The 16,715-nt window shown below is 39.9% G+C and overlaps 3 protein-coding genes across 3 annotated transcripts in view; 1 reads left to right on the top strand and 2 right to left on the bottom strand.

The window, feature by feature from the left end:
• Positions 1-16,715, bottom strand: part of LOC125899663 (translationally-controlled tumor protein homolog) — a 589,762-nt gene that overhangs the window by 136,049 nt on the left and 436,998 nt on the right. The window lies entirely within an intron of this gene.
• On the top strand, positions 2,707-14,273 carry LOC125899645 (GTPase IMAP family member 8-like). The gene is made up of 5 exons (XM_049594099.1): positions 2,707-2,814; positions 3,323-4,039; positions 6,713-8,050; positions 11,722-11,783; positions 12,325-14,273. Exons 1-5 carry the CDS (start codon positions 2,769-2,771, stop codon positions 12,541-12,543), a joined length of 2,382 nt encoding a protein of 793 aa, XP_049450056.1. The 5' UTR covers positions 2,707-2,768; the 3' UTR covers positions 12,544-14,273.
• Positions 14,944-15,883, bottom strand: LOC125899651 (olfactory receptor 1P1-like). Its single transcript, XM_049594105.1, has one exon. It carries the CDS (start codon positions 15,881-15,883, stop codon positions 14,945-14,947), a length of 939 nt encoding a protein of 312 aa, XP_049450062.1. The 3' UTR covers position 14,944.

Raw genomic sequence — 16,715 nt, forward strand, 5'->3', positions numbered from 1 at the left:
TAATTCTGACTCAGGGACTCTTTTACAGACTGGCAATGCAACAGCTGTGGCATTAACTCTGGATTTGAACCTGAATAAAAAGGCTTTCTGAGGAAGCTGAAAAAGTGTGACTCTTGCTTTTGTGAACACAAATACTTTGTTTTTCTAAAAGGATATTAAATATTAATGAAAAAATAAGCAACAGTCAGCTAATTTTGAATTGGATATAAACATCTTCATGTATGAAAAGGACAGCACGGTGGTGCAGTGGTTACAGCAAGAGGGGTGTGGGCCCAAAACCCCGGGTGGGGGAGCCCACACGCTCTCCCCGTGTCAACGTGGGTTTTCACTGGGTACTCCAGCTTCCTCCCACAGTCCAAAGACCTGCAGGTTAATTGGTGACTCTAAATTGCCCGTAGGTGTGAATGTGAGTGTGAATGGTTGTCTGTCTCTATACATCAGCCCTGTGGTAGTCTGGTGACCTGCCCAGGGTGTACCCCGTCTCTCACCCAATGTCAGCTGGGATAGGCTCCAGCACCACTGCGACCCCCAACAGGATAAGCAGTTATAGAATGAATGAATGACCGTATAGAAAGTTAGATGTAGAAAAACTCAGCTAATCTTCATCAGATGGAACTGAAATGTTTGAGCTGGTCATATGTTACCCTGCTCTGATTGGTGCACATAAATCCATTACATCACCTTTTTTCCAACTGAGCTGTTTGTGATAATTAGGGGCCGGGCAGCCTAAGCTGCCAGGACCCTATTGTCATCCTGCATGTTCTTCTTCTTCTTCTTCCGAGGAAATCATACTTCCCGTGTGCGAAGAATCACCAAACTTTGCACAAAGGTCCAGTCCCATGCCAGATTGCCTCAGCTGCAAAAACAGGCCAATAGTCCTGATGGTGGCGCTACAGCAAGCCTCTAAAGTTCAAAATTTTGAAAATTTACAACAAATCAACCATATGTGCTACAGATTTGCAACTTTCACTAAAATATAACCTCAATACTGAAGAAATTTTTGTACATTTAAACCTATTGCAAATTATGAAGTCCATCACTCTGTTTTTTTTCAAAAACTGTAAAACTTCTTAAACCTATCTCCTCCCACAATATTTGCTCAATTGACACCAAACTTGCTACAGAGCATCTTCAGACTGTCCTACACAAAAGATCCACACAGATTTTTGATTTATCAAAAATTGAGCCTACAGTGCATCAAAATGTTTGACTGTAAACAGTATTGGAAACATATACTTGCAAATTCTTGCTAAATACATTTTCAATGTTCATTAATCAAATCAAAAATGACAAAATTTTGGAGTCATGGTAGATGATGTTTGGAAAATATCAGAATTCTGTCTCAAAAACTGAATTTTTTACAGCATTTTGAATTTCACTCTAATATGAACAATTGGAGTCAGTGCAACAATGGCATTTTTAAACATCAGTTTTTCACTTATGGAGCCAATAAATCATTGTTAAAAACAAATTACCAACATCTCCATGCTGTCTAGATGCAATTTGTGTATTTTCGGATTTTTGTCTTAATAACTGAATTTTTGACAGCCGTTTGAAATCTGCCTTTACACACTAACAGCTGCTGTCTTGCACACAGGTGACTGGCTTAGTCAATTTGTGAAGCTACATGTGACATTTCTGTTTGCCAATTAGCTCAGTGAGATGGAAGATGGTTCTTGGTGTTGAAGATTGTGAGTTCAACATTGTTGCTCGTGCAACATTTCCATATGAGAAATCTACCCAAACTTTTCATTAAGGTCCAGTCCCATGCCAGATGTCCTCAGCTGGAAACACAAAACAATAGTTCTGATGGTGGCGCTACAGCAAGCCTCTAAATTTCAAAACTTTGAAAATTCATAACAAATCAACCATATGTGCTACAGCTTTGGAACTTTCACTTTTAAATTTGCTTTTCCATGGCATGGGTGGCTACTGTCTGGCACCCTGATGCTTGGCTTAGTCAATTTGTGAAGCCACACCTGAACTGTCACTTGCCAATTAGCTCAGTGAGCTAGAGGACAGACCTCAGTCTAAGAAGTTCAAGCCTCAGCTAAGGCAGAACGGACATTCTAATGTTAAAGTCCTATGTTCAGGCATCATGCTATGTGGATTAGAGACTACCAAGGTTAAAATAATTATGATCCAGGCAGTTTCATGAAGAGACAAATACTCTTTATCAGCACTTTTCCCTGTTATCCTTGTCTCTTTTCCCTGTTTATTTGGCTTAGCTATCAGTCAATATGCAGAGTCTATCCAATAGCTACTTTTACATTTTAAAAAATATTTTCATCTTTGTCACCATGGATAATGTTTAGCTTTAAGCTAGATCAGGCCAGTTTGTTCATAATTGCTAGCAGTTAATGTTATTCTTACTTTCTTGTTCATGAGTTTTTTCTTTCCTTTGTATATTATGAGTCTGATCACTTCAGCCACTCATCCACAATTTGAATGGCATGCCATAATTATATGATATATGATATGTAACTTCTATGTTGTGATATGCTTTGTTTTAGTGTGTGTGTTGCTCAGAATTGCCTAATTTTGCCTAAAATTGCCCGGCCCCGACCATTGCTGCACAGCAGCTATAATTACATCTGATATCTCTCCTTAGAGAGATTCTGTGTATTTATAAAGAGAGTTTTATGACTTGCTGGGTTGGCTGGACTTTGACCACTTATCAGACAGAAAGCTGAGTCAAACATTAAAGTGCTGGCTGACACTGAGGACCGACAGCGTGGTGTTTGAAAGAGTATTTGAAAGAATAAAAGATGGAAGACAAGGTTTTAGTGGGCTGCAGAGCACAGGCACAGAAAGGTATGCTGTTAATTATATTTGCTTTTGTGTCTTTCTGACTGTTATATCACAGTTATATGACTTTAGGTTTATGGTTGTCTAAGTAGAGCCAACAAAAACACAGACCTGAGTAAACAATCTCCCAGCATGATCTTTGTGAGCTTTTAATGCATCAAATGATCCTCCTCAGCAGGTGTCATAGTCAAATTTCCAGTTTTTCTGTGTACTTTTAAGACTTGTTTCACAAGTTGCAATTGAGAAGTTTATTTTTGATTTTTTTTTTTTTTTAAACAACAAAACAGCTCATGACAGGATCGAGCTGGAAGCTTTCAATCATAATCCTCAATTATCCTCATCAACGGCTGTTTCCAAGGTCCAGAAGGAACTTTTCATTTCCTTCAAATTCACTAAAAAATGTTTCCAAAATCCTGAATTTCAAAATATTTGAGTACATCTTTATTTATTGAATGTGGATTTATGATATGATGATATGTTTGCACTGCTGCTGAATAATCTTGTCTGCTGCCAGGGCATAAGCGCGGTCTTCAGGAGCTGAGGGTCGTCCTTCTGGGGCACGACTGGCTGGAGAAGAGCTTGACAGGGAACACCCTCCTCAGCCGACAGCTGTTTGATACCAGCAGAGACGTGAAGATGTGCGTCAGGAGACAGGGTGTTCTTGACAACGGCCGTAGAGTTATTGTTGTCAACAGCCCTGAAAGGTGCATCCATTACTCTGTCCGAGACCCCGGCCTGGTGAGCGACAACATGGCAACCTGCATGGCCATGTGCCCGCCAGGACCTCACGCCTTCCTCATGATCATACCCATCAGCCCTCACAGAGGCAGAGAGTGGACAGTTGAGGGACCTCTTGAGCTGCTGAATGACACAGTGTGGAGAAACACGATAGCAATATTCACCAGATGTGAGAGGCTGAGAGGATCATCTGTAGAGGACTACGCTGCAAGACACAGCTTTCTCAAAGCAGTTTTGGAGAAATGTGGACATAGATACCACCTTTTAGACACAAGCATTTGGGGAGACGATGATGATACTCAGGTTGCAGAACTTTTGGAGAAGATTGATGCAGTGGTTGCAGGAAACATAAAAGCAGGAGGAGCTGGTTATGTGACTACAAATGAGGAAGTCTCTAGAATAACTGGGAGGGAAAGGAAAGAGGTAGAGGAGAGGGCGACTCTGAGGCGAATGAATGTGCAGATGGCCAGGAGCACACTCAGATCTCTCATAGGTAAGCTTCTATCAACTAATATTTTTATAAAAACACTGGCACTGGATCAAATGTGTAATGTGAATGGAGAAACTTACAAAGAATTACCACATAATTCTGCAGTTACTCTTACAGAGCTTTTTAACTCCTTTCAGCTCATTCTTTTGGTTTTTTTCGGCCTGCAAATTTACTACAATTGTTTGGCCACAATAGGCACGTGTTTTCATTTTAAAAAGTAGCTGCAAAAAATGTAGCAGCTAAAGAGCTAGATATTTCCCTCAGTAAATCTGAACTAAAAGCAGAGTGAATATTTACAGTTTTAAATAATTGCTCATGTTATCTTGTATCTGCTGGATGTGGAAATAGCCGACAGTATGCCATATCAACTTAAATGAACTTTTTCAACCAAAATTACGGGCTGGAAAACAGGTTAGTAAACAGTAGAAAGCAGCATCGTGGCCAGTGAATACATTATGGTGGTTACTTTTTATATATATCTATATATCTATCTATATCTATATCTATATATATATATATATATATATATGTGTGTGTGTGTGTGTGTGTGTGTGTGTGTATCTCTTACTTATTTAGTCTCTTTTTCAAAGTTGGTGCCGACCAATTTGGAACGATTTTCGAGTGGCGCTTGAGCAGAAACAGACGGTGTTTTTGGCGACCTATCACTGCATCACTCCAGTAAATTGGCTACAATTAGCAGATCAGAGAGACAGAAGAATGAAATAAAGATGAGGTTTAATGTGGAATATATGTGTACAGATTAAGAGATGATTTGTGCTGATAGATTTAACAATATTCTTCGGCATTAAGACACCAGAGGGAGATTATTTGTGATCCTGGGACATCTGAGCAGCAGGAAGATAAATCCCCCCATGGAGTCTAGACACTGGTGGTGGCTGATGACCAGAGTTGGGTATAACATGTTAAAAAGTAACATTCGCGTACTTTGATTACTTTTTGCAGTAACAAGTAACCTAGCGCATTAGTTTGCTGTTTGAGTAATCAAATACTTAAGTACATTTTCAAACAAGCCATCAGTTACTTCTGTTACTTTTAGAACGCTGGTCCTTCAGCTCCGAAACAGCAACGGCTGTCGTTTGGTTCTAATAACGGAGATAACGTTAAGCCTATCAGTCTGAAAGAAGACATGGAGCTTGTGGCTCGCTACGTGGTAGAAGAAATACTGCCATTGTCTACAGTGGAGTCTAAAACATTCTGCAGGATCGTCAGTAAAATCCCCACGACTCAATAGATGGAGGAGGACTCGTTGACAGACAGGTCAGACTCAGGACTTGCATTATGCCTGGTACACACCACACAACTTTTCTGCCCGTTCTGAAAGTCACCATGTCACATTACACCATTGTGGAGTCCTAAAATCGTGCCATGACTTGGCCGACAGACATGACACGCTACACGATGGTACTCACCAATTATTCCCGGTCATCTTTCATGACGTGTGATGTCGTCGGGTTTTACTTGTCCTATTTTTATTACTTTTACTATTATTTGAGTCACTGTGTCTGTTCATGTGCCAGCCGAAATGTTGTTGTAGTCACCTAAAAGCGTCAGCAGATGGCAGGAGCTATATTTGAAGTACTGTACGTAAACATTCAAGCTACTGTATCTTCCACAACCAAGTTCCTACAAATGTTTCACAGTAAAAGCTCTCAGCCGAGGTTATAACGGGGTTTTAATCTGAAAAAAATTCAGGAAGTGTTGAGTGAGTTTGAAATGATGGTGCGATATGTTAACTTTACAAAGACAACAGGAGCGGATAAAAAGTAAATATATAAACACACAGAGGGATTAATAAATAACGGACCATCTATAATGTAGTTTGTTTCAAATGAAGCTGGGAGCCTCTGCAGTTGTGGTGAGTAAAAGCCCCGCCGCTATTTGTTAATGTTATTACTTTATGTCCGACCATGAGGATGTACCATTGTTTGCTAGCTTGATGCTAATGACGGTAACGTTAACTCAGTGGATTGACAAAGTGCCTCTGCTGTTTCACACCGTCATTTCCCCCTTTTACTCTGTGTGGTAACATCCCTAGAGGAAATATTAAAAACGCTGGGGTGTTGTTGTCATACAGTTGTCTACGGCAGCAGATCGTGCTGTGTTTGTACTGGTCAAAGTGACGGCTGTGATGGGAGAATTGGATCTCAGTGAAGGGCAAGTGGTCCATAACTTTAATTTTGGAGACAAAATAATGTAGGCTTAGCGCCCTGTGGTCCATTGCCCAATAGGAAATGTAGAATACTCAAAAGTACTTTAAAAGTACTTGAGTTACTTTTCTCAAGGAGTAACACAGTAAAGTAACTGGTTACTTTTCCAAAAAGTAACACAGTAAAGTAATTTGATTACTTTTAAAGTAACCCGTACCCAACTCTGCTGATGACTTTAGTTGATGACTGATGAGGCAAAATGAGGCTGCATCAGAGAAGACTAGGCGGTGATGGGGAAGTGGAGGGTACGCATGGCTGCAGCATGAAAGGACTAAAATAACTAAAATTTCTTAAAATAAAGCTTTCCTTTTTAAAAGAGTTCAGTTACCCCTCACCTGTCCTAACAGATCTCCATGTCACTGTCATTTTTATTGTCAAGTACATCCAAACATGAGATTCTTCCAATTTAATAATGTTTCCTAAACCCTGACTTTTATTTAAAATCCAGGAGAGTCTCCTCCGATCTCAATGCTTCGAATTCTTATCGTGGGACCGAAGCAGGTTGGGAAGAGCTCAGCTGGAAACACCATTCTTGGGGAGGAAGTATTTCCTGCTGGATATCCAACATCACAGTGCACTGAGAGACAGGGTGATGTTCATAACAAGCGAGTCACTGTGGTTGAGGCTCCTGGCTGGCATGGCAGATACTGCTCAGATGACACTCCACAGGAGGTACAACAACAGATTACCCACAGTGCATCTCTGTGCTCCCTTGTTCCCCATGCTGTCCTGGTGGTCGTACGCAGCGATGAGACTTTCACTGAAACAGATCGCTTGAAAATGGAGGAACACTTAATCCTTGTTGGAGTTTGGGCGTGGGCTCGAGCCATCGTGTTGTTTACTTGGGGAGACAAGCTGGGAGTCACCCCCATTGAGAAGCACATTGAGAGATGGCCTGCCCTTCAGTGGTTGGTGGACAAATGTGGGAATAGATATCATGTTTTTGATAACTCAGACAAGGTTGGAGACCTTCAGGTTAGGGAACTGCTGGCAAAGATTGAGGAAACAATGGTGGGAAATGATACTGGACACTTGTTGCGTGGTTTTATGACACTCCAAGAAAGCAACAGGCATCTGGATCTGATCTCCAAAAACAAAGCAAGACAGCTAAAGAGGGCAAGGAAGGACAATGATCTGCTGAGGCAAACAGTCGAGCAGAAGGAGAGGGTAGTACAGGACATGATTAAAACAGCTAAAGGGAAAGATGAGCAGATTGAAGCTCTGAAGGCAGCAGCAGAGAGGAAAAATAAAGACTATGAAGAAGAGATTGGCAGAAGATTAGCAGAGGCTGAGAGGGAGAACAACCAGCTCAAACAAGTCATTATGGGCAAAGACAGAATAATAACAAGCTTGCGTGAAAGATGTGCTGTGAAAGATGATGTGATTAAAGCTACAAAGCAGAGCAGCGAGCTGGAAAAGGAACAGCTGGAGGAGAGAGTGAAGGAATGGGAGCAAGAGATGGCAGCCTTCAAGAAAAATTGTGAGGAGAAAGATAAAGAGCTGAATCAAATGATGATCAATCACAAAAGAGAAGCAAAAGATTTTAAAGAAACAATAGAACAGCTGAAGAGAGAAAAAGAGGATATAAAGAAGGTGCTGGAAGCCACAAGTGAAGGGATGCAGAGGCACTATCAGAAAAAAGACACCAAAAATGAGATGAACACTGTGCACTCTAACAAAGGTCACAGGAAAACAATGATGGACCTCATGTTATTGGAGGATCTTGGCCAACGAAAATGGGCATTCACGGTGCCATTGAGCCACCATGGAGACACTGTCAGACCCAGTGAGTATAATGTTATTAGCAGCACAGAACCTGAGTGAGATGATCCTGAGTCTGGTGTAGTTATGTGAGGCCTTGTCTACACGTACATGGTATATTTGAAAACATAGCTTTTTGCAATGCATTTTGGCCCTTCATCCACACACAAACAGTTTTAGGTCACTGAAAACTGATCTCTTGTAAAACTCTGGGGTTGAGATTTCAGACACTGGGTCTCATTCATGAAATGTTAATAAATCTGTGAGTAGGCCTGCACATAAAAAACCTTGGTACTAAAAACTTACACTGGATTCATGAAGGCTGCGGAACATTCAGATTTGATCGTAGGCATATGTGTATATTTATGAATGCCAATCAATCGTTAATTGACCGTGCACTCCCCCTTGTTAGTGGTTAGCATACATGCCCGCCCATAAGTAGCCAGTGACTACCATGTATGGAGGTGATAATTACTATGGATAGTAATTGTCAAAGAAAGAGATAGAGAAAAAGAAAAACTGAAAGACTGAAGTTATTTTAGGTGAAGTGGGGTTGAAAAAAGCATTTTAGTTTCTTCTCTTAGTAGTGGTGTGACAGGGACAGGTAAATCACAGGCCTGGAAGGAGGTAGCGGGTGCTGTTAACTCCGCGTCATCTGTAAGAACCATCCAAAAAGTTAAGCGAAATGGTTGGGTATGAAACTAGATGCAAAAAACACACAAGTACACACAAAAAAACACAACAACTACAGGAGGCTCTCCCCAGTCACAGCTCTCTGCTGCAGAGGAGCACATTGCTTGCATCATTGGAGAGACCTCTCTGTCAGTTTGCCCTAAGCGTTGCATTTTTTTTGTCACTGCTGTAAAATTAAATTACAATTAAAACATCTTAATACAGGCAGTCTAATATAGGCAGTAAACCACCACCAAGTAAGATAGTCTCCCTCCAACTCTCACCCGCTGCCCAGTGTGAGCGGAGACAGACGCCAAATTGCTTTCCCACATCCACAAGTCTTATTAAACCAAGACTCAATTTGAAATTATGTTTGCATCCCCCACGTTGCATCGCTGATAATTATATTAAGCAAAAATGACATGCAGTTTGGGGCTGCAGTGCGTAAAGAGGGCAGAGGAGGAGCGTGTTGGTTTGTTATTTTATCTATTCAGAGAACAGGGGTTTCCAATTTTGTATCAAGTCCATTGAAATAAATCATTCTCATTTTTAAGAACCCCAATCTGAAGCTTAAATCTGCTAAATGCCAACAAATTTAACTAAATGTGTTGCATTTCTAATCTCTTGTTGTGTGTAAATTACATGTTTCAACGCCATCTGTGTATTGTTAACATAACAGAGCACAATGCAAAATAAAACTGTAATTTCTAATAATGATAAGCAAAATTAATGTGCAATATCTTGTTTACACAAGCACTACGAGCAGTCAGAAGCAGGCGAAGACATCGTTGGTACCTATGAAAAGATCGGAGCTACACACATACAGTATAGATGAATGCCGAAATACTCTAAATTTCCTTCTGTGAACAGTTTACACACAAATTCCTTTTGCTCACGTTTCATGAATGAGACCTACTCTTTTTTTTAGTGTTGACGTGTAGACAGGGAAAACAGAGTTTTTGGCTTGTAATGTCAGAGCGCACACTGTTATCTCCTTTGTGTGGTGTCACAAATGAGGTGACATTTCCTGCAATGGCAGCTGTGACCAAAATAGTGCTGGCTTTAACCTTGCTAACTTTTACACATATTGTAAAACTTAAATTAAAAGCCTAGTCCCAATTTAACGCCCAGTCCCTTTGACTAGCCTGGTGTGGCTACACATTTTGACAAATTAATACCTGTGTCATTTAGACACCTGGTCTGGTTGCCTAGTTGTTCATGTTTCTAGAAGTTCTTTGTATGTATAAAAACAGGTTGTTGGCTGGTCACTTAGGCTTAGTTGTTTAGGTCGCACATACAAATATGAATGTTTAAAGTTTTGTCACTATGGAGATGCTACACATCATTCGCTCAGTTGGATTCTCAGTTTTTTAAAACCACGAGCACCAGAGAAGACTGTTAATTCACTCAGATTTAGCAGCACGACGATAACAAACAAATGGAGACTCACCTCCTCTGACGCGGTCATAAAGCCAGAGTATGTGTCCATTCCTTGATTACATGCTAAGTTATTCATATTCCTTTAGTCCATAAAGATCCAGCAATCAAAAGAATCAAAAGGGTTTTTCATAAATATTGTTTTAAAGCAACACAATGGAGTTTTTGAGCCCTCAAAATATATATCCATGATCTTTTTGATGGAACAATAACTCACAATAGGTTGGATGACACCTCCGTCATTGCTTGAGAGCATCTGTTTCACTTGCACTGGCACTATGCAGTTTCGGAGTTCAGGTAGGAACCCAGACACAAAAAGTACTACAAAATTTGGCTGCTTTACAGCATATGTCATATCCCCCTCCTCTCTTTAGAGTAGCGTAGCCGAACCAAGGTGAATTAAGTTAGACGTGGTTGTCATGGCTGAAGTGACAAAGAAAAGGAAGAAGGTGAGGGTGGTGTCCGAGGAGACAAAGAAAAGAAAACGGGAGAGCGATAAAACAAGAGCTCGATGAAGGATTAATATTGGCCCGGCTTTCACATGCTGGCGAGAGCTGAAAGAGGAGGAGGGATGCTCGACCGATGGTGACCTGGCGCTGTTACTGCAGGACTCATAAGACTCACAGTCTGCAGGTCGGCTGCCTCAGGTACATTTTAAGATAAAGTGTTAGCCTACATACAGACAGCTTTCATTTTAGTTTGTCTTTAACAGTTTGCTGTTAGCACTGCAAGCGTGATGTGCTTGTGTAAACCGCAATCATAAATGATAATAGCGGTGAATGAGAGACTGCGGACAGAGCAGATTGAAATATGTCTTTCTACATGCTGATCACATGTATTGATAAAATACTGACTTGGCTGGCAGAGGTTTTATCGCACTTACTCACAGTAACAAGCGTAGTTGTTGTCAACTAGAGTAATCTTGACATTATATTCCCTTCATTTGCTGTTGTCTGACTTCACTCTGTTGAGTTTGTGTGTTTGTGTGTGCGCGCGCTGTGAGGAGGAGGAGGAGGTCAGCCCTGACATGCAGAGAGCAACTCATTTTGAGTTTAGAAAATGAATAAATAAATAAAGCAATCGGCCTAATCATGTATGTACAAAATGCTATAAGGCTACTTTACCTGTTCTGAAGACATGATGATCGCGCATTACACGGCCAGCTTCAGGAAGTTCACCAGTATTGTTGGCTTGTCAACAAATGCACATGCAGAAAGATTTTTGCGACAGTTGTAACAGACAATACCATTTTTTGTCTGTAGGGGGATCCCGTGAAGTAAAAAAATATTCACACTGGTTTAAATAAACAATTTGATTGACTGATTGACCAAGTTCTTCTTATCTTACGTGGCTTAAGAGTTATGGCTATATCTCTCCTGTTGGTTTAGTAAGCTGACAATGCTTCAGTTTTGTTTTGCTTTTCATTTAGACTGGGATTTTTTATTACATTACATTGTGTGGACACGATTTTTCTTTCTTTTTTTTTATTCTAAAATGAAAGAGATTAAAAAAAAAAAAAAAAACATTTTCACAAATACCTATGCCTGTGTGGACTAGGCCTGAGTAAACGTCTCTAACCTCTTTAAGTTACAGAGACAGAACAGAAAAAGGTGGCGGTGTTGGACAACGACATCATGTCACATGAGAAGGTGAGTGAAAATATCTGTTTTCAACATTATTGCAAAACAGTTAATAAGCCCATGCAGATTAATCTAGGTTGATAAGGAGAGGAGCCCAAAACAAGTGACCTCTGTGAAATTTATTCATGACCATGTCACAAAGCAAGCTCAGATTTATCCTTTGGCGAATGTGAATGTATTCAGCAGATGTGGCTCATGATAAACAGCTTTATATTACTTTATGCACGATTGGAAATTTAATCCCAACTGCAGTGCCACAGAAACTGTCCGTGCCTTAAATATCCACAGCACGTCACTGGGACTCATTCATTAGTTTTTGAGGAATTTTGTCATGAGCAAGGGGCCTGCTTGGCAATTGTTTTATAATCAGGGTCTGCCTGTCCGAGGTTCACATACTTTTTGCACATTTGAGATAATCAGTTGACCAAATACAGTCAGACATAAGCACATATTTTAATCAGCTGTAGGATACTGTGCACTGATACTACTGAGTGTCTGGATACCAGCCTGTCACATTACCTAACACAGTGATTCTTACTTGGGTCCATAGAATGAGACTGCAAACCAAGAGGGGCAACTTAAGGCTGACTGCACTCCGTCGTGGCTGAGGGCTGGAGGCGCTGCACTGGGAGCTGTATTTGGGGCCCTTGCTGGCTCCTCCAGGGTGGCAACAGGGTTCAGTACCCGGTCAGCTGTTGGGGCTGCAGCTGGGGCTCTGCTGGGCAGCTTACTGGTCCAAAGAGTCAAGCTCCAGCAGGGGAACATATAGTCAGACACCAGTGGTGTGTACTGGCTACCTGCCATACCAGGACAAATCCACATCAGTGAGCTAGTTTAAAAGATTCAAATGTTTACTAGCCCTGTGGCCCTCTCTGTGTGCCTGTCATTCATGAGAGCTTGCTACGTGTGTGTTCCAGGACTAAGTTCACTGGCCAGTTAAAACCAAGTCATTTAAACTTGTGTTTACATCATAGGCCCTGTAGCCTATTAGGTCACTATTTTTGCAGTTGTAAAATGGTGGATGAAGGAAAAAGGTATCCACCAAAATAGCCGAAACATCTCCAATCAAATGATACCTGCATTCAATTCTCTTGCACCGGGGTCTGATCCCAGACCATTGCGACTCCCTTTTGGATCAGCAACTTTCTGTTGCTGCCATCTCCAGAGATGCTCTCCTTCCAGTAAGTAGTTTAGCATCTGCCCAGTTAGCATGAGCTAACACATCACTAGATAACACAGAAATTTTTAAATGTACTTTTACGAAGATTGATTGCTCCACAAGTGACAAACTGATTGCTCTCATTTCCACTGACTGCAATAGTGTACGTAAAGAAAGAATTCAAAATATTGTTAAAAATTCTGTGTTTGAAATACGATTCTGAAAATTTACCACACTAGTTCTACCATGGCAAAATATTTGTCTTTTTTCCCTGAACACTGGAGATTTATTTGCTGTGGCTGTTTACACTGAAACATTATGATGCACTGTGGGTCAAATTTTTTATATTTTAAAAATCTGGCAGTCGGAGGATACTGTGTGGCAAGATTGATGACAGTTGAAAATGTGGGAGGAGACAGGTTTAATTAGATTTACAGTTTTTGAGAAAAACCTTCATAAATCCAGCAGTTCAAAGCATCTAAGCATTACTGCTGAAATGGGGCTACAATTTGGTGAATATTGCAAAACTGTAAAACATTATTGATTTGTCATGACTTTTCAAGTTTCTAACTTTAGACGGTTGCAATAGCGCCACCATCAGGACTATCAGCCCATAAAATTTAAGTAGAGGTACCTTGGCATAGGAAGGGATCTATGTGCAAAGTTTTGTTTATTTAGATGCATGGACAGTATGATTTCATGGAAAGAAGAATAATAATAATACTAATATTGGCAAAACAAGAGGGACCAAGGGACCTTGTGGCTTTACAAATGTTTTGTCAACTAAAAAGATGAACCCTTGCTAACAGAGATAAGGCAGGCATGTGTACACACATGCCTGCGTAGCCACTTTTGACTCCAAAACTATCATCATGTTTGCTGACGACACAGCTGCAGCGGGCCCGATCACATATAACAATGAAAAGGCATACATGACAGAGGCAGAGGACCTTACCCGCTGGTGTCAGTACAACAACCTCCTCCTTTTAGGAAGACTAAAGAGATGATAGGGGAGCGTATCTGTGTTTCCAGGGTTCTATGTTTCCCACTTAACCCTGCAAAAAAGGTTCTATGTTCCCCACTTACACAAAAAGGTTCTATGTTTCCTGGGTTCTGTGTTGCCCGCTCAACCAAGTGGGAAACATAGAAGCTTTTTTGCAGGGTTAAGTGGGGAACATAGAACCCGGCAAACATAGAACCCTGGAAACATAGGGATGACCCCGATGATAGTGGGGAGGAAGCTGCAAAGGAACTACTCTCCAATTTCACTGGAATTGTATTTTATACAATTTCATGTGTCAAAGAAATTGATAATGACGAAATTGTAATAAATGGTTTTATTTCAAATAAAATAGACATTTGCATTCTTTTAAATATGCTTTCTTGATATTGTGGAACATTTAGAGAAGCATTCTTCAACATAAAAATGATGCAACTTAAAAATGAGCTGGTTGATTTGTATCAGATTGGATACTACTATATGACTGATGGGGGGTAAATCAAATGGAAAAACATAGTATGTTTGAGAAAATGTACAGGCATGCACATGTACAAATAATGTAACTTATCATACCCACCACACCATAATGTAACATTTAATTCCATTGGCACTCTAGTTGAGTCAGAAAAAGAAAAGAGGCAGTGTTTGTTTAAAGAAAAATGTTTCAAAACAAAATACTAGCAAAGGATAAAACATATACTTAAGATTATACCTGCAATCAAGTTGCACAGACTTTGAAATATGAATTTGAAAAAAAAAAAAAAAAAAAAATCCTGATTATGGAGTACTAGCCATTATGACATATATGTATAAGTATATAACATGGTTCAGAGACACAGTCAAATCAGACATGAACAGGAGTTTGAAGGGAATAATGATATGAAATGAAACACTGTGGTTATTTTTATCCTATGTGAACATTCTGAAATAACTTGAAATTGTGACAGAAAAAAAGATTTGGAAACACCTGTTCTGGCTTGGATGAGTTGAGAGGAGGAACTCTAACCTTGATTACTTTGTCTCAACATTTTCTTTCCTTTCTTGAATAAAACCAAGAACTCTACTGCGAATTTTGGTCAGTGTTAATCCATATACCAGAGGATTCAAAACTGGAGGAATTAAAAACATTTTTATTGCCATGAAATTCCGAAGGCCCTGTGATGACATTTTCGAACCAAATCGAGTGTACATTAAATCAAAAAGCACAGCAAAGGCAAAACTGAATAAAGAGACTAAATGTGGAATGCATGTTTGCATAAACTTCTTCCTGCCCTGTTGGGATGTTAGACATGTTCTAACCAGGCATATATAAGACCACAAAAGAAAGAAAAAATGGACAAGATAAATAGTAATGTTGACATATGCAATGCTTGTATTTGCTATGGAGGCAGCGCAAGCTAGTTTATCAATGAGTATGTTTGAACAGTAAAGTTTAGGTATGTGTGAGCTGCATAACTTTGACTGGAAAATTGTCATTGTGTTAGTGAACATGCATAAAAGAGGTAAAAGCCAAGAGAAGGCAACTAAGAGAGATATTCTTTGTGTAGTCATCACAGAGTGGTACATTAGTGGATGACATATAGCCACATATCTGTCATAGGCCATAACAGCTAGAATTGATAAGTCACTTCCAATTGAAGAGTATATCACAAAACTCTGTAGGAGACATCCAGCATAAGAGATGACATGAGTGGTAGAAAGAAGATCCATGAGGAATTTGGGGTAAAAGCCTGCTGTCCCATAAAGTCCATTGATACACAGATTGCACAGGAAAATATACATAGGCTCGTGAAGTTTTTGGTCCACACTGATGGTTATAATCACAACAACATTTACTATCCAAATAACTGAGTAACACAGTAAAGTGAGAACAAAGAGAATTATTCTATGTTGCATTCTGTAATTTAATCCTGAAAGCCTAAAAAATGTTACTACAGAGGCATTATCCATTAAACTGTCAGCTGGCACAATTTCAGTTATTTAGATCTAGTAATATTAGTAATATCTAGTAATATGTGCAGATTATATATATATATATATATATATACACATATATATATGTATTATAAAGAACAACGTCTAAGAGGCATCTCTTACGTACTGTTCCTGAGTTGCTGGTGCAGTAAACATCCTGTGCTGAGTGTCTCTGACTGCACCACTGTTGGTTACTCTCTTTAAATTGCCTCTCTCTGATGATACAATCCAAACTGGGAATTCAAGCAGTGGTGGTTGGAGAAAAATAACTAAAATACAGTTTCTTGTAGTTAATATGTAGTGGGAGGGAAAAAAACTGCAAACTTGCATATCAATGTGAGATTTGAAACTTTTAATGAGAGTTTGCCATTGGGAAAAAGTTTTATGTAGGGTAACTTTTATGCATTTGATTGTAAAGACGAATGTAAATACCAACTTATTGGAACTTCACTTTTGTAGTTTTGGCCATCATTCCTTTGGGTAATGTTGAAATTATACTTGCCAAGTTAATTGCTTAGATCTGGGAGCACAGCAACATTGCTCAAAAAAAGTCTGACAGTGAAAAAGATATGAAATGTTAGTTACGTACACCTAATGATGCATTCGGACACATCTTCAGTGATAGCACTTGGGATCAATGGGTGTTTCAGATCTTTCAACTTCAGATACCCTCTTCCAGGCAACCTGACCAGGAGTGATCAGTTCTGTCCCCCACACAGGCTTCGCCCTGTACTAGACTCTAAGTGTAATACTCCTTGAGTCAGGAGCATGCATTTATACACTGCTGTCTGGCGTAGAGCAGAAGATG

This window comes from Epinephelus fuscoguttatus, linkage group LG13 (assembly GCF_011397635.1).
Source record: "Epinephelus fuscoguttatus linkage group LG13, E.fuscoguttatus.final_Chr_v1".
In the NCBI taxonomy this organism is placed as follows: Eukaryota; Metazoa; Chordata; class Actinopteri; order Perciformes; family Serranidae; genus Epinephelus; species Epinephelus fuscoguttatus.